This window comes from Heliconius melpomene, chromosome 10 (assembly GCF_056956725.1).
Source record: "Heliconius melpomene rosina isolate 202511_hmr_F chromosome 10, ASM5695672v1, whole genome shotgun sequence".
NCBI classification, from domain to species: domain Eukaryota; kingdom Metazoa; phylum Arthropoda; class Insecta; order Lepidoptera; family Nymphalidae; genus Heliconius; species Heliconius melpomene.
In genome coordinates, this window is record NC_140398.1 from 3434982 (window position 1) to 3454154 (window position 19173).

General features: G+C 30.8%; 1 protein-coding gene across 1 annotated transcript in view; it reads left to right on the plus strand.

Annotated features, from left to right (window-relative positions):
* The window catches only part of Apoltp (Apolipoprotein lipid transfer particle), a 45561-nt gene that overhangs the window by 7566 nt on the left and 18822 nt on the right, over positions 1–19173 (plus strand). Inside the window, exons 5-35 of the mRNA XM_085192114.1 lie at positions 333–474; positions 898–1050; positions 1571–1784; positions 2131–2242; positions 2731–2895; positions 3175–3309; positions 3426–3547; positions 3887–3999; positions 4385–4539; positions 4862–5004; positions 5418–5594; positions 5939–6048; positions 6317–6643; positions 6917–7101; positions 7359–7544; positions 7676–7811; positions 8159–8338; positions 8724–8994; positions 9436–9728; positions 11411–11587; positions 11822–12016; positions 13746–13931; positions 14679–14848; positions 15278–15492; positions 15918–16080; positions 16444–16669; positions 17097–17201; positions 17358–17469; positions 17627–17773; positions 17919–18037; positions 18839–19036. Coding sequence (XP_085048240.1) covers positions 333–474; positions 898–1050; positions 1571–1784; positions 2131–2242; positions 2731–2895; positions 3175–3309; positions 3426–3547; positions 3887–3999; positions 4385–4539; positions 4862–5004; positions 5418–5594; positions 5939–6048; positions 6317–6643; positions 6917–7101; positions 7359–7544; positions 7676–7811; positions 8159–8338; positions 8724–8994; positions 9436–9728; positions 11411–11587; positions 11822–12016; positions 13746–13931; positions 14679–14848; positions 15278–15492; positions 15918–16080; positions 16444–16669; positions 17097–17201; positions 17358–17469; positions 17627–17773; positions 17919–18037; positions 18839–19036 — 5332 coding nt within the window. The remainder of the gene's footprint in view (positions 1–332; positions 475–897; positions 1051–1570; positions 1785–2130; positions 2243–2730; positions 2896–3174; positions 3310–3425; positions 3548–3886; positions 4000–4384; positions 4540–4861; positions 5005–5417; positions 5595–5938; positions 6049–6316; positions 6644–6916; positions 7102–7358; positions 7545–7675; positions 7812–8158; positions 8339–8723; positions 8995–9435; positions 9729–11410; positions 11588–11821; positions 12017–13745; positions 13932–14678; positions 14849–15277; positions 15493–15917; positions 16081–16443; positions 16670–17096; positions 17202–17357; positions 17470–17626; positions 17774–17918; positions 18038–18838; positions 19037–19173) is intronic.

Genomic DNA, 19173 nt, shown 5'->3' on the forward strand with positions numbered 1-19173 from the left:
TTTTTTTGAGCTTAAAGGATGGTGTTAAAATTATCAGTGTTTTTATATACATAAAGAATCATCTTTGTTGTAGTTAAAAAATCATAACTTGGTTTTGGGCTTGCAACAAGGCATAAACTAAAAAAGTTTTTTATTATTTTCAATAAAATTTCATCCTTTGCCGTTGATATCTACATATATTATGCTTGCATTGCATTTAAATTAATTGAATTGAAATCTCATTATTCTTATCTTATTTTCTAAGCCTGTCAGTATGTATTTATAAAAGAGATATAATTTTACATTATTCATATCAAGAATAATCTGTTAAGTATTTCCTCACACCATTTCAGGTTTTCCTTCCATGATGGGATCATATCTGAAATTTGTCCAAATGAATTGGAAGAAGATTGGGTCCTTAACTTTAAAAGAGCCATACTATCCCTCTTTCAGAATAGCATGAAGAGATTTGATATCAATTTCAAAGGAGTTGAGGTAAAGCAAATATAGAAAAAGTAGGTTTTGTGTTAATTTAAATTTCTGGACATAAAAAATATAAAATGTTTATTGACTTTTCAAAGTTGTTTTACGCCCAATATTAATAATGTATCTCCTATCTCCAGTTGACGTCTATCTCGTACTGTCCGACATATCTATCCAATCACTAACCTGCATGCCGTCCTCCATCTCTGTCTATTTCAATCTATGGTAGCAATTTTTGGATTAGGATTGGTTATTAACATTGGGCGTTAGTTGAGAAGTAATTTAATCTATGTTAAAGTGTGTCTTGTAATTAGTTTATAAGGTTTCATAAATTAAATAAATAGTTTTAATGATTTTTACTATTCAATATTCCTACACTTTTATCAGCTTCATGCCTATACTTAATAATATATAATTTACTATTAATGTTTATAGCAAGATATTCATGGGACATGTAATGTAGACTACACAGTGAGAGGACAAGAGAATACCAGTCTCATTCTAGTGAAAACAAGAGATCTATCTCAATGTACAGATAGATACAAATATATGTCCATATTGCAAACTGTGAGATATGATTTTCAAAGTGTAAGTAAAAATCTACTTTGTTATTCAGTCATTGTAGGGTAGTGCAACAATATCTAAATGTGTAAACAATATTTATAGGGGCAACAAATTATATTCATTTTCCTGCTTTGATATACAAAGTACAATGTTGAGAGCCACCACTAAACAAAAATTGTATAGCATTTCAATGTTACACAGGCATTGTAGTATCTTAACACTGGGTACATTTTGTCTTGGCTCTTTTTAAAGCTAAAAAAACACTGATTTGTTTGATAGTGCACTTACCAGTTGCAAAAAATTAAAGCTTACTAATAAAAGAAAGTAATCTATTTTTTAAGTTATAACAACTTATTAACAGCTTTACCACCTGTTGACATGTTATGTTTATTATCCAGAAAATATAGCAAATTAGAGACTTCACTATTGTACTAAACTATTTCATCTTTTTTTGTTTCTTTTTCCTTTACAAAAAGTACTTCAAATATACTTTTGATAGGTGTAAGTATATGAAAAACATATTATCTTCAAAATTTTTTTACAGAAATTCCAAACCTGGCCTGTTCTCAAATCAGAAAGCAAATGCCGGATATCAGTAGACCATCACATTTACAAAACAGTTAATTGTAAGGAGAGGCATTTATTTGAGCCCTTCTCGGGGAAGAACTCTGGTGCTATGACCACTGTTATACAAGATTTGACATTAATAAAAGAAGTTAATAAAACTGGAACTGATACTATTTATACTGAAAATAAAGGTAAGTAGTATTATTTTAATTTTGAGACTGCCTCTGCACAGTAGTGCAGCATCTGACTGTAAACACGACAGTTGTGGGTTCAATTTCCTCTTATGTAATAATCATCAGCTATAACAGAACTCGAATCCAAAACCATCAAGTGTTCCGCCAGACACTATTTAATGATGTGTATGAATTTAATATATTTACTATGTTGTTAGTTCTCTATAATAAACATAATTCTTGTAATTCTTACAAAAACATAAAAACAATAATTTTACAATTTGTTTGTTTCATTATTTATTGAAATGTTAAGCAATTTTAGACTGTAAAACAGTGGTTTAATAAAGTAATATTTTACTTGCAGCTTGGACGGTCATACAAAAAAGGTCGAACATTCTCCACCATCACTCCCCATATGGAAGATCAGATACTGGCGAATTAAAATCTGCTAGAGATGTATTAAAGCTGTTATGCTTGTAAGTCTTGTCTTGTTTTTTATAGTTTCATATTGCATTTTTCTATATCATACTGAATATTCCACCTGAATTCTAAGATTTTCTTGTTGGCTGGTAAAACTGAACCCAAAGCAGAAAATAAAAATAATTTACTCCCAGTGAAGATCATTACATTTATAATTAGACATTGCCTCACTGCGCCCAGACAATCTCGAAGCTTTCGGGAAATGGGTTTTTTTTTTCTAGAGGCATGAAGTGTGGCATTATTGAACATGCAGTATCCCGAAACATGAGTAGAACACTTTCCCGAAACGGAGTAATATTTGTACTTATAGTTTGTGTATGCAATAAACAATTTTATCTACCTATCTATATTTGTAATAGACAGAGCCTTTTCCCTACCCACCAGGTGTCACTTTAAAAGCCAATACCTCAAGTTTTCCACTGCTTACTCTCTTATACGGGCAAATATATGACACCGTATTTGACAATTTAAATTAAAATTTCAGAGTAAAACCCAATTCCGATGATCAAGCATCATCAGTAGATGAGAATATGGACAGTGGGTCCACTGTGGGTTTATGGGGCAGGCTAGTTCGTTCCGCCCGCAAGTTGCATCACCCTGCGTTAGCACAACTATTGGCGAGGGCGCCCACTTTGTGCGACGGAGCTTCGTGAGTATTTATATGTATATCTTTACTAATCTTATATGGTTAAAGTGTTTGGTGGGATATGCTAATCTCAGGAAGTTTACGTTCAAATTAAAATTTTGTTTTGTAAAAGCGTGTATTAGAATAATATAAATAATTAATACTATTTCGCTTATTTTATACTTTGGCACCGTTTGTTTGGGGACATTAAAATTTTCTATACGTTTTCTAAAAAAATTTTAATCCTTTTTTTTCCTTTGAAAAATGTATAACATCCTAAAATTAATCAATATTTGCCCACAGAAAACACATATTAGACGCACTCCCATTCATAGCAAGCACGGGATCAGTGGAGCTGATCAAGAACATGATACTAAATAACGAAGTGAACAAAGACATTAGACATGAGTGGCTTATGTCGATGGCAATGATACCACGGTAAGTGGAGTTAGTTTTTTTTTATGATTCCCATTTTATTGATTTATTTATAAAAATATAACTGAACTCATCTGAAGAGAACATGGTTTTTTATTTAAATAATTCTGTGTTTTCAGTCCCAAGAAAGAAATGTTACAAAGTATGTTAGAGCTTCTAGAAAAACAGAAAAATGACAAAGTTATCAGTTTTACTGTGTCCTCCATGGTACATTCTTACTGTAAACACAGTGGCAAATCACGTAAGTGTCAGCATCTCGTAGTAAGGTAACTACTAGACTAGATAAAGGGTGCCTAGTGTTAAGACACTCTGTTTCCCTTGCACCGAGACATTGCGTGTTGAATGATGAACTCTAACTCTCTGAACTCTACACCTCATTTTGTCTTTTTACCAGAGCGATGAAATGAAAATAATTAATTCCCTGAAGCGGACATCGAACCTTACCTTACCATCACTCTTACAATTATATTTTGTGTTGTCTCTTTTACTTCTGAAGTATACTTTAATATAAAAACACTTTAAACATTCTGTAAAGTCGTATGTTAATACTATATTAAAATGAACATTTGATAATTTACAGTTCGAGATTGTTGTGAGGAAGAAATTCCAATAAAAATAATAACAGAGTTTTATAATATTGTCGTTGGTATAAATGAAAAAGGAGTTCCGAGTGAAAGGAGTGACAGAGATGGCGTAAGTCTAACTCATGTATACCAATAATAGCTTATATTAAGAATATAAAAATCAGTTAACCTAGTGTTAAGACCTTTCCGCCGAATTTAGGAGTTGAGTGGCATGACTCAACGCCGCGTTTTGCCTCGACACCAGAGCGAAGAAATGGAAATATAAATTAAAATAAATATTTCATTACCTCGAGTGAGCATCGAAGCCACAACCAGTCGCGCTTACAGTCATTTCAGTTGATTTCCTACTACAAAAGCAAGGAAATGAAAATGATTGATTCTGTCAAGTGGAAATAGAACTTACAACATTCGAGTTTACTGTCAGATGGCGTACCGCTTCATCTATATACTATGTACTTTTGAAAATTAATTTATACATAAAACATTTATTACAGTTGGTAATAGCTATAAAAGCGTTGGGCAATATAGGCGGATTTAAACAAGAAATCAGTGATATGTTACTAAGTATTATAGATAACTCTGCTATGCCAGTATCAATAAGGCTGGTGGCCATCGACGCTTTTAGACGTACGCCCTGTGATGAAACTAGGTAAGAACTTCCGAGACGATAGTAGCTTTCTGCAAGACCTATCATACTGACATTTTTATGTAACTAGACGATTCCAAATTTCTTGTAGAAGCTTAATTAAAAAAAAAAGAATATGAAAATGTACACTTTGGGTTTTGTTCGACATATTTATCATATAATTTTTATATTTAAATTATATAGTTAACAATTAAGTCAGTTACATTATTAACAACTCAAATATCAAAATATGTTTTGTAAATTAAATATAAATAATACAGTGAAAACTTGTGGCTACATTGTTTGGTGTTGTTTTAGATTGATTACTCATTGTTTTATATTTCAGAGAATATTTTCTAGAAACGTATAGAGCCAGCTTAGTCGATGTTGAAGTTCGTATTGCGTCTTACTTACAAATGATGAAATGTCCTAATCTCAGTACTATTAGAAAGATATTTCTCACTTTGAAAAACGAAAAAGTAAATCAAGGTAAGTGAGCATGTAGGTATATTGTGATACTTTTTTTATTTAAACATCTTATCTGTTTAATATATCTGATCTAACGCTTTTCAAATGCGATTAATAAAATTAGTGTAATAATGGGAGTGGGTTCTATTTCATGAAACTTGTATTAAAACTCTAAATTTTACTTAATCCTGTTAAAGTTGATTATTTAGTCACCCACTGTGAGTACCATCGAAAAGATTAACGTTATCTAATATACCCATTAAATAAGCCGTCCTCAATCGATGAACTATACAATACAAAATTACACACAAATTTTCCAATTCAAACCTGTAGTTAATATTAGCCCATTCAATGCAACAAACAGCTCTTCAGCTTTACAATATTATTATAGAAGTTCAGATAAATTTTAATCAAATATTTATTTTGTTTTACAGTGGCAACATTTGTATGGAGCCATCTAAACAATCTTGGTCAATCTTCTCTGCCGTCTCGTGTGGAGATACAAGGCCTACTTTCCGGCAATACAATGCCACAGTTAGAAGATAATCCCGATTTTAGAATGTTCTCGAGAAATTATGAACAGAGTGTTTTTTTCGATCAATATAATGCTGGTAAGTAATAAAGAAAGTATCAGTATCAAATTTAATTAATATTCGTGTGAAAATTTCACGTTTCGGCAGGATTTGGAGTCAAGTTTTTTAGGAATAATTCAATGATTTTATGATTTTACACAGTTTTTAAATTTAAGCCTTCAGTATTATTTTAAATCACTTACATTTCATACCATAAATTAAGTAAATAAAATTGTATATTTTTATAAAAATACTTTGGACCATTAACAAAGTTTATGACGCTAAATGACGTATGAAGCTAAAGTAATAATAAAAAGTCATCAAATTCACTCTTATTTCCTATTTTTAATAATTGTTCTATAATTTTATTTATTGTTTAAAAGGTGGCAATTATGAAGCAAATGTGATATTTTCACCCGACTCGTACATACCGAGGTCAGTGTCTCTCAATCTCACTGTGGACATGTTTGGAGAATCTATTAATTTATTGGAGGTAGGTTGCAGTTAACATATATTTAAGACTTCATAAAAAGGGTATTCGTATCAGAAAGTATTTAAGTAAAATTAAAATGTTCATTTATTTACTGATAGAGCATTTCATAAAACATATAAACAATAGAACATAAAAACAAAACAATATATATATTCGAGTATATGAAATTTTTCACAGTTTAATTCTTTAGGTTTGTTAAAATGTTACTTATATGTAATTATTTAAAAACATTAGACATATATAATAAATTTTTAAAATATAATTTTAGATAAAAGCCCGAGGTGAAGGTTTCGAAAGATATTTTGAAAATTTATTTAGCAACAATGGTCCATTAAGCAAAAACAAAATAAGGGAAAAAGTTAATAAACTACGTTTTTTACGATCTACAAACGAAGCTGATGAAGTCCAAGAAAAGGTGGATAATCTCGGATATAAAAATAATGCTTTAAAACATCGATATCCAATGGCCGAATTGGGATTTAAAGTTTTTGGAAATGAAATTTCCTTTTGGAGTGCGGAAGGCGATGAAGAAATAAAAAAATCGTTGGAAAGGCTGAATCCGAAATTACGAATTCTAGAGATTTTGTCAGGAAAGGTAAAGAACTTTTGTTTAACTATCAATTAAGTTTAAATTGTTACACTTAAAATATATTTCCACAATTTGACTACAAAAAGTGAGGAGAATAAAAAAAGCTCCTCAAACAACACACAATGTAAAGAAATAGATTAATTCTTTTCAAAATTTTAATTTTGACATGCGGTCCTATAATTCATGAGGAACCTTAATACTGCATTCCCTCTGCCTAATCTGTTAAAAGCGGAATACAACATGAAGGTAAAAATATTTATATATTTTTTTATTTTGCAGGAAATATCGTACAATAAAGCGTCGTTATTCCTAGACACGACGTTTTCAGTTCCAACGGGATGTGGTCTTCCATTAAATATGAACTTAATGGGAACGAGTTACGTTGACACTAAAATGTCGGGGACAGTCGTTGATAAATATACACAATCTGGTAATTTGGATTTTGAAGGAAAAATACGGCCTAGGTATGATGTTTGCTAGTTTTATCTTTACTTATTTAAAAAAAGTTGAATAATTATTTTGGCGCATGGTTAAAAAAGTCAAAACAAAACAAACAAAAAGTTAATTTTATTATTATTATTATTATTGGGCGTTGAGTTCCGCCACTCAACAAACATGGCCTCGAAAATTCGGCGGAACCAAGAACTTTACACTAACAACTTACAGAAGTTAAAAAAAATATATGTAATATTTCAAAAATATATATTTTATTACATTCCAGTGTAGCAGTAAACATAGCAGCCACAATGAGTGTATCAGCAGGTTCCTTAGCTTCCAGTGGAATCAGGCTTTCTTCCAGGTTATATACAGCCACTGCATTAGAAGCCAAGTTATCTATACGTGGTATCGGACTTTTACGCTTAGATCTATCTCTGCCTAGAGATAAACAAGAGATTTTTGCTGCTAAGTAAGTATTTTGTGTTTAGTTTTTAATGGAAAAAAGCTTTTTTCTGGAATAAAAACATATCTATTTTATCTAAGCATGCTTTAATAACGTGATCATACAGAAATATGATATTTTTCATAAAAATTAAACAGATCTGAACTCCTTATACTACACGGAGACCAAGAGTTACCACAACAAGGTCTAAACAAGAATAGAATAGAACAGAACACCTGTAGCTGGACGACTTTTGATAAAGCCATTGGAATTAAAGTGTGTGCTGCGTATCAGGTATGTTATCTTTTTAATCTTCACTTTGCATCACGCATATAGCAGGGTAGGCAGAGAAATAGTGTTAAGACACTCTGTAACCCACACATTGCACAATTTTCCAGATATTGCTTGTTGAGTGGCAGATCAATGGTGTAAATTTATTACAATTTATTTTCGATATTATATATTTTATGACTACACTTCAAATGTTTAAAAAAATCAGTTTACATTACTTAAAACCTAAATACATAAGTAACACAGCGCCATATATCATTGTTATTATTCGTTTGTGAATAATAACAATGACGCACACCACACTCATGTGGAAAAGAAAATGTTAAAAATATGTACCATGTTGTTTTTAGTTTCCGAACATGACAAATCTTAGAAATGCACCGTATTTCCTAATGAGCGGTCCAGCCAAGTATATAGTGTCTTTAGAAAAAGCAGATCCTTCGGCTAAAACTTACGCTTTCCAGTACAAATGGGAAAGAAATGAAACTACTGACGTATTGGGATTCTCATTTGACACCCCCAACAGCAAGGTAAGTCTAAGATTTAACATTTTAAAAGTTACCTGAATATTTTCACTGGATTTATATTAAAGTTTTCCTTATAATAAATGTACAGAAGCTAACGTCAATGGTGAACGAATGCTCGGAAAAGAATAATTTTCTCTGTAATGTCTCGTATAGTAAAAATTTTTGATTTTTCACAATAACTATAATAAAATAACGAATAACATGCACTTTTTTAGCTTTACGCTTATTCCCGCATATGTGGGCTAACAGAGGAAACATAGTTTTAGAATACTTCGTTGATGCACTTCCCACTTTTTGATGCATTCATTGCGCATTGATACATGACATTGCGTGTTGAATAGCAGAACTCAACGCCACTCTTTCTCTAATACAAAACTTTTTTTTTTAGGAAAAACGAATGCTAAACGCTTTACTTAGCATCTCAAATGCATCCAGCACAGCATCTTTAACTCTACAATCATCTGAGAGTACAATTAAAGCTAAAGCTTTATATAAAAACTATCCATACGACAAATCCGTAGAAGCAAGTCTAGATGTGGACGGAAATAAACAATTTGACACGGTAATGGCGATAAAACGACATGATATAAAATACGGTTTTGTATGGCTGCCACATGCATATTGGGTTATTAATGATGTGAAGATTGCTGAATTGTCTGGTAGGTTTTTTTTCTATTTGAATCACTAAAGTACTTTACAAGAGCATATTTTGATTGAAGTGTGTGTTAAGTATAATATTTCGTTAGGTCATACGTATCAGAAACTTTGCTAGCTTGATATATTAAATTAAAAAAAGTAAGAACATCTATAACATTAGTTGATTGTGAAATGGGACAGCGTCAAATTGTAAACGCTATGATTACTCTAGTAAAAGCAAACCTGGTGGTTAAATTCCACTGAACAGCACGTAATATCTTAAATTAGCTCAGTACATGAAGAATAGAGAGAATCAAAAGTTGAGAATACAGTGTTACTACATTCTAAGTAATTTTTGTCTAGCCCGTCAGATTTTGCAAATATTTGAAAACATAAGTAAACGTAAAAAATACTTAATCCAAAATGTATCCTGTAAATTATTCCTAAGAATCTAAATCTTCCAGGCAGTGTAAAAGTAAAATCTAAAGGCGGCATCACACAATGGGACATAACAGCCGATTTCCAAACAAAACAGTTGGCCAGTCGACTTCTAGGATACTATACTATAAATGGTCCTACACACGGAACTAAATTACAACTAGATTATCAATTCTATGGAAATCCAAAGCAAACTATAAAAATCGATGGCCTTTATACCGAAAGACCGATGGCCTACAGACACGATTTGTATGGAGAATTGTCTATGGAATTTACAGCTTATCCGATGTACAATTTCTTTTCAGTACTAAGGAATGTGGTAAGTTTTATATTCGATATATTGGTTTTGGGACATATCGTGGTGCCTTTTTATTTGATTTTTGTTTGTGTGTGATTTTATGTTTTATATTTGTTTATTTATTGCTGTGTTGTCCTATTTAAGGTGTAATGTTAACTATTTCTCTGTTAATGTTTCAATATAAGTAGGCAAATTAGATCATTTTTATTTATACTTATAATATGAGAAACAGTTAATATTATTTCACAATGTTGTCGTAGATGTTGTTATTTAAAGGAATAAGGAATAAAATTCATATGTTTGTTTCATTCATTTCTTTCAACCCTTCTATATAATATAATAGTATAAACTCGCATGGCTTAAAGGCATGTTTATTTGGGAAATGGTTTTATGTAATAATTTTTGCATGTCCTATATATTACAAAGCTCAAAATTTTGGCAATAATAGACAATCAATAAATATGATTAGAACGTAAATTGTTTTTGCGGTCATTTTTACATTTTTGCATGGTAGTAGTAGAAAATACGGTTACGTTAATGAGAGTGGGATATGCATCAGTATAAATAAAATGGAAACTTGTTATGATGAGGTTTTAAGAAAATCATAATTTACAATACTTTCATTAAAATTTTTAATTTTATTTAAATAGGTTTTTCTTTAATAAAACCAAAATTAAACAAATAATAGTTATTGCAGATCTGCGGTCATTTATCTTGAAAATAAGTATTAGTAAAACTAAGACGTAACAAAACAAACATACAATTTACAATAAAATTGTTTTTATAAGTCTGTTTTATTATAAGTTTTACAAATTTTCATAATTACATAGAGAATTTAGTCTATTCTTTACATTGTAAGTTTTTAATTATCTGTACCATTAGAAATTATTTATATAAAAAATATTTATCCTGCTTCAACAAGGAAAAATTTTACAGCTAATATCAAATATATTATACCTTAGTCATTAAAAATTATTGTATATAGCAAGCATGCTGGGGAATACCGGAATATTTTTTCCTATATCATATAAAGGACATAGGTAAAAATATTATAATATATTATACTAATATATTTGAGGTCGTCGTGGCCCTGTAACTGTAACATTGTAAACGTGACGATTCTGGGTTTGATTCCCAGTGGGAGAAATAAAGTATTAAATATTTTCAATTCCTTGTTGTGATAACAAAAGAGGAGAAAATGCACGGCGTTGCGTTCCACCAATCTATATGCAATGCCTCGAGAATTGGGCGGATAGCGGGTAACGGCAGTCTCCGCGGGAACGTGGGAGTTAGTTAACCTATGTGCGGGATACAGCGTCAAGCTAAAATATACATAGGATATATTTTTTATTTTAAACATTATTTTTGGCTTTGGCAGAAATAACTCAATGGCTGTTTAACATATTCCTCTCTAGAGTTTCTGATTTTATAGTCGTATTTTATTTTCTTTTATTCTGAAAAGTACTTATTAATATTTTCAATGTGAATTTGCTTGAGTGGTATCTGAACCTACAGTCACTCGATCACGAAGAGACATGCTTGTATCAGCTTGTATCCTGTCAGGTCCAAATGAAGTCATCACATTGCTTACTCTATGGAAATTATAACTATTAATATAGTTTTTTATTGTTATTACATAAATATATATTTTTTCAATTAACTTATTTATTGTATACACACATTTATTATTCAAAATGTTTTAGAAAACTCAAAGTCATATCGACATTGCTTTCAATGTGAGTGCCTCGAAAGCTTTAAGCTCAGATCCAGCGTTTACATTCGCTTTCCGACGCATAGATAAAATGAATGGCTTAAAATTAGATACACAATTATCTTTGAAAAGACCGAGGCCAGTTCTGTTAAAATTACAATTTGATCAAGTAAGTATATATTTAAAATATTATTCGACCATCTAGGACAACCACTTTTTATAGTGTGTCACGATATATGTACCTAAAAAGTACTTAAATTATTATTTTTACAACAATGGCTGTTATATTTTTTTAATTAATTTTGTTGGTGCAAAACTTCGTGCTCTACGTGTAAGCCATAAGAAATGAATATTCTCTAATAATATAATAGGAAATAAATAATATGTAATTATTACTTTACAGACAGGGCCGAAATACTCAGCAATGGCATTACTAAATTTCAATCCTAAATCACGGGAAATACTTATCTCGGGATATCTGTTCGCACCGCCAGGAACACAATTGTACGCGGATGCTGAACTAAATGTTACTTTACCAACTTTACACCCGTGTTCTATAAAAGCTAAGTTACATGAGAAGAGGCCAAATGAATTTCAGGTTGGTAATAATAAGTAATTACATAATAAATTGCTTAAAAAAGATACTTACTATATACGATATTTACTAGCGACCCTCTTGCGGCTTCGCCCGCTTTTACTACTGGATTATTCATATAATGTATATTTGCAAAGCACTTAAGATAATGTGAAAATTAATTAACCCCTAATGCAACCCGCATTTTCGTAGTTTCAATAAGGATTTTCCAATTGTTTTACACAGCAAGGATTTTTTAGTAGGTACCGTAATTTTAAATCTGTGCTACTAATCTTTTCAAGTACTTATTAAAATATATTTAAATGACTATTTTTAGATAGTTAAATGACTATTTTTAAACGGAAGAAATTATAAACAAAAACCTACCTACTAATAACTACTACAAAAAATATGCAACCAAATATATCGCGCTGAAATAATACACTCAACTCCGATTATCCAATACGTGCAAACGCATCTAAATCTTCGTTGCTATAGAGACAGGCGGGTTTTTTTTTTCGAGCTTGTGGTTAATGCCGAAAAGGGGATTCTGTCCCTGATGAAAAGCAAGCACTACGTGGCTGCCTGTGAGGAAAATTAAATAGAATGCAACGGCCAGGAATCGAACCCGGGCCGCCCGCGTGGCAGGCGAGCATTCTACCACTGAACCTCCGATGCGTGTAAGGCAGGCGGATGCGGCGGACGCATGGCGAGTGGCGAGCCGTTTCGCAGCTAGGATTTTTTGATATTGTAACAACTTCTAAAGTACTTATTAAAATGAAAAACAGTAAAAGACAGTTTTGGTCTACATTAAATGGCCAACGTAACTAATATACTTATTTACTGATAGTAAGGGAGAAGTGAAACTTGAGTAACATACAGCTGATGTATCAACGACGGGATGTGTCAACAATTAAAAGTTCAGACAGACACAAAAAGCGACTTTGTTTTATAAGATATAGGATAGGATAAGATAATTATTAATTTTTGCGAACAATAAAATCCCAAATGATTAAAATTACGATATTTTAAGTGTATAACATCGGTAAAGATAACCGAACTGAGATAAATTAATTATAAGCAGCAAATAATTAAATACAAATTAACAGTAATTCGTAAATATACAAAAATTTACAAAACCATCAAAGTCGTCTTTCCCGTTCGCGTCGGTCATACTCATACTATACCACTCGTAGGCTAGGTCATTCGGAATCAGTGACATCTCCTTAATTATTTATTAGAATGTTATACAGTATTATATTTATTTTCATAAGGATGAATATCCAATTATAGAAATCATCTAATTTTTGTTAATGTATACAAATCTATATCGGCGCGCGCCATGTATGTATTAAGCAAGCTCATTTTGGGTGACGTTTTCTTAAAACAACAAACTTTGCAAGCCGTTGTTTAGCAACGCGTAGCGACGATTGTTATTAACATGGCGGAATAAATTGCATGTCAAATTAATTATTTTAATATATTGGTATATATCGAAAATATTACAAATATGAGAAAAAAAAGTATCCTATGTTCATCCCGAGACCCTCAAGTATCTCTATATGAGTATTTTATCACAATTGAATTAGCGGTTTGGGCCTGATTGCGTAAAAGACAGACAGACAGAATTACTTTTGAATTTATAATATAGGTATGGATAGGATGACACTAGTTTACTTTTTCATTCTTTTGTAGCAAAATGCTTTTAAAAACTCCCTGTGTTTAAATTAAATTTTATATTTTCAATAAACAGGTAAATGCAATGGGTGTATGGTTTACTGGAGTGGACTTCAACATAGATGCAGTATATCAAGATCAATCCAAAACAAACTTAGCGTCTCATAGACTTAAAGTCTTAATAAATTCTAGTCACTTCAAGGATATTGCAGTTGATGCGAAATTCACACAAGATAATAGACAGATAACTTTTATAGCTGAGGTTTGTAACAAATTATTTTATATTTGGTTTTTTTTTATTATACAGAGTGGAATTGTAAGCGCCACTTTAAATGAAAGCACAGTTTTAACTTAGGCTTTTATAGAGTAGTTTTAACTTAACTACTCTATAAAAGCCTAATAATATAATTCGGAAAAAAAATAATTCTCAAAAATGAAAAAGTTTTTTTTTCAAACAAAATAAATAATAAAATTATCGTTTTAAAATAAAACGCCATTTGTAAAGTATAACATAGGCACGCACACACTTAGCTGTCAAAGCGGCAACGTCGCATACGTATGTGTGCGTGACACGAAATACAGGTATGGATAAAAATCGTGAAATGAAAAAAAAATCCTACGTCCAAACCGTTGAGTTACCTTGATTATTTTTTTTAATTCTGGGTTTGAAATATTTTACCCTATATGCAGTTTCAGTAAAAGAAGCGACTGATGACGACTGATGACTTACGCTGTCATTGCACGCATATATAAATATATAATATTCTTTATTGCACAAAATATACATAAGAAAACAATAAAATACATTTAGTTCGCAAAGGTGGACTTATCTCTATAAGAGATCTCTTCCAGCCAACCAGTGGAAGTGGATGAGTTACAAGTAGCGAGTAGTATCATATAATCAAGCTGGTCTTCTATCAAAACAAATTTATATATAAAAAACTTGACTTTAACCAAAGTTGAAGTAAAAAATATATCATTGTAATATTTTTTATTCTTTCAATTCCAGGGTGAATACAATGAAGATACATACAAAACTTTAGTTAGATATTTATTGCTTTCCGATCAAAATTTCACCGCATATGGAGAAGTCGCCGTTAGTGGGAAAGCGTATAGTCTCAACTTAAATGCTGATCTTAATAATAATACTAATGTCAATATGGATATACATTTCGATCAGTGAGTATTTTTGGTTTCTATTTACTTTTTCACTTTACGCTGTATTCCGCTTATAGGCAGGGGGAGAGGGCGCAGGGTAGGCAGAAGGAACCTAATGTTAAGATCAAGACAAAACTAGTCTTAAAACTCAACGCCGCGCTTTATCCTCTTACCAGAACGAGAAAATACAAATAATTCTTTCCTCCTAGTGTGAACGAAACCTATGACAACAATTGACTACGTTTAGTCAGTAGTTGTACTACTGCGCCACCATGGCTTCATGTACTTAATTTTAAAAAGAAAATGCAAATAATTTTGACGGCGACATTATAAGTTAATAATTTTAATAATTAAAAATAAAAAATATATATTTTATAAAATACGTTTAATATTTATTTAAATTAATATTAGTAATTCATTCCATTTATTTCAACAAATATATGTTTTTAGGTTACGTGATATCCACATATCTTATATGCGCGCTATCTCAGAAACTCAAAAACGACTAAGCGCTTCTTTCAACTGGGATGCGAACCGGGACCCCTCACAAAAAGTCAGTATAGACGCGAAATTGGACCATAAGGGTAAATGGAATCACGCCGGCCACGTTACCTTGCATTACCCGGGGAGAGTTGTTAATGGGGAATTCGAATTCTTGCTTAAAGGTTGGTATTTTGTTATTGTAATAAGCTTTTTTAGTATTTTTATGTCATTATATTTGACTTAGAAACGAACAGGGGCTCCTTGCAGAAAGTTAATACACTAAACGTCAAGGACCTATTTTATTTATTGTTTGGCGAATTGGTGTTCTTATTATTCTTGTTTTGTTTTGGTAAATTTATTATTATAATTATTGTAAGTGTCTCGTAATAAATAGATAATTCATTTTAAAAATATCATATCTGGAATTTGAATTACTCATTTTTTAAAGTTTATTGTGAGCGCCCAATAACTCTTCTACGACTTATTTCATATATACAGGATATATATCATGGACAGATTAACTTCCCCAACCACATATCTCAAAACAGAAAATACAGTCAATAAAAAACTGTTTTGATTTCATTTACTTTATTTATTTTCTAATCAGATTGGTTTTGCGAATGGATGATCCGTATGGGATGGGCGAGTCCTACAGCCATTGTGTGGCGGGTTAAGGCGTTTTCTGAAGCTCGTGAACAAACTGTATACGCCTTGTTGTCCAGTTTGAGCACGCCATTCGTCGGATGGAAGGACACTAGCTTTAACCTTATGTAAGTATGAGTGTAATTTAGCAAAAAAAAATTTTATATATTTTTAACATATATATTTCAAATGGTAAGCCATCATGAATTTGTTCCTAAATGAGCTGGCAAGATGTCATGCATCTTTTAATTTTTAAATTTTGATATTATCAATAGTGCTACGACAGCTCTTTTTAGTTTTTGTTCTTTGCTTAAATTTACGTTGAATTATGTATTAACGTTAAATTTATTATTAAATATGTATATATTAGCTTTTAATATATAAAAGGCCACTATATTCATTAGTATAAAACATTATAAATTTTAAAAGTTAAAAATGAAACATTTATTTATTTTTAATGAACATAAAATGTTGCGAATTATTTTCAAAAGGTGGCGTTACAAAGACAATCTCCAAGCAATTAACGGTAGTATGAATTGGCAAGAGGATTACTTAGCATTCGGACTATTAGCGGACTATTTGTTTACTACGACTAAATTCTATGGGGAAATAAATGCATTAGTCAACTCTACTATACCTACTTTGCCTAAAGCCGCGGCTATAGCGAGACACACAGTTGTATGGAAGAAGAGTGCTGATACATTACTCACTTTCCAGGTATTTCAGAAAACATATAAAAATTTGAACCTATTTTTATAAGTCGTATAAAAAATTGAACCTAGCGGGATTTAAACTCGCTTCTCTTGGTCATTCCACCGCCCAACCGCGACGTTTAAATTTATATATTTGGAAAACGCCAAAAATATTTAGTTTCTTTCCTAAATGCGAAATTAAAAGTGTTAAAAAAGAAATTTGTTTTTTTAATTATGTATTTAAAGGTAAATACTAAAATGTGACATGAGAAATGTTCAATTCTTTTTATTTAATTCACTTTATTTTTTAAATAATTTTAAGATTCAAATCGAGACACAATAATTTTAAATAGAATTTTGTTTGTTAAATCTTGTCATAGCTGTAGCTAATTTAGGTGCAGTTGCCACAGTTGAAATATGTTAATTGCTCAAAAGATTTTTTTTTATTTTAGTATAACGAGGATGGTCTTCTAATGATAAACTCGTCTTGGGCCATAAATAAAGGTGTAAGTGAGAATAACATTACTGGAAGAATGACTCTTCTAACTCCATTCCAAGTAAGTTTTTTTATGTATAGTTAACTTTTAATAGATTATAAAGTAAAATGAACAATTTTAATACCAATAATCCGTAACTAGAGACGCGCACAAGTGGGTGAAGGTTTATATAGTAAGGCGACGGATTATATTATATGTATTCATTTATTATTTTAGGGCTATACCAAAGGCTTTTTGAAAACAGAATTTGTACTAGGTCACAAGAGGGATATAAAGGGTGTCACTTATCTGGACTTAGAGGAAAAAGTTTTAAAAATATATGTCAATGGTAAGATTTTTATTTTAAAGTTGTAGTATTTTTCTTAACTAAAAAAAGTATATACAAAATATTATTTAAAATGAAATATTATTGAATGAAATATTATTTGTTGGATGCAATTTAAAATATCTAATATCGATTTTGTGCTTTGTTAAACCATTTCCAGGTCACATGCGTCGCATAACAAACTGTATGTTAGTAGTAAACGTAACGAGCCCAATGGCGCAGTTTTCGCATAGTTCAGCACGTTTCGGCTTTGTTGAACACGACCGACATCTTGTTGCCATGATTGTTACACCTAATTCTACCACTGGTGAGTATTATTTTAAATTTCATCTATCACAAAACTCTAATTTATATTACATATAATATATTCTAATTATTACTTAATTTATAACATTTTAAAAAAATACTCAACTACAATTTCATTCTCAACAAAAAAATATATCCTCTTTCAGGTATCGAAATATTACTGAAGCTGACGTCATTGCAAAATTTCCAAGTATTTGGACATATTGCACTGCCTATACAGTATTTGAATCGTGCTATGGTCACCGCTAGGAGAGGTTCAGAAGAGGTGAATAAAGTTCATTTAGTAAATGGAATATTATGTAGAAAACACTGATATATTTATTTATTTATTTATTTTTATTCATGTAAGTGCTTAATGTCTGCTCACTCATCGAAGTTCAATAAACACAGTCGCTCAACCACTGGGAGTTCGACTCCCACACAAGGGATAACTTTTTTAAATTCCCTGCTCTTATAAGACACAATGTCTTATATTCGACCAGAAAGCGAAGAACTACATAAGTTTCTTCATATTAGATTCTATTCCTGCTATATGCGGAATAAAGCAACTATATTCCGATGAAAAATAAACTATTTGTTTAAAAAATTGTGACACCCTTTATTAGTTTTAGTTTATTTATTCTATATAGTTTAAAAATATTAAATTAAATAATATTATCAATTGCCAAATGATAATCCTAAGCAGTTATTCTTAAGTAGCGGAAATTTGCAATGACTTCCTTACAGAGAAGCTAACAACATTAATAAGTTGTGACAAGTGTAAAAGAATTTCGACGTAGCTTGGTTAGAACGTATAGCTTAATAGTCAAAGCTTTTAAATGAATTTTCTAAATAAGTATTTCTTTCCTAAGTGTGAATGAATAATCAACTTTATTAGCTTGATATTTTATCCATCTTAAGGAATTTTTAGCTTTTATTATTTTGTTTGAATTATGGCTACTACAAGAAAAATATTTCAATTTTCTCTTTTACAAAATTTTCAAATTTTCCAAAATTCAAATTCAAACACTGAATAATATAAAAACATACTTTTATTTTTCAATTTCTGACTTGTTTCTTGTTTCAGGTGGATTTCAGAGTAGGTTGGGGTAACATGGACTTTGGTTTTACCGGAATATGGCAGTGGAAGTCAGTACTTGATTTTGTATATGTATACAAATTATATACTCCCTTAGACGGTTTTGAAGAGAATGGCCTCGTTTTAAAGAATATTTATAGAAATGGTCTTGATACTGAATTATCTATAAGGTTGTCAAAACATAAGGTGAGTTAGAAACATATTTTAATGATCTTTGTCTTTTAACGATTCTACTATTAAAAGTATAATTATTATACATATAAATAAATAATAGTTATTAAAAAATAATTTTAATAGGTTTAGTTGTTCAATAATTTAAAAAT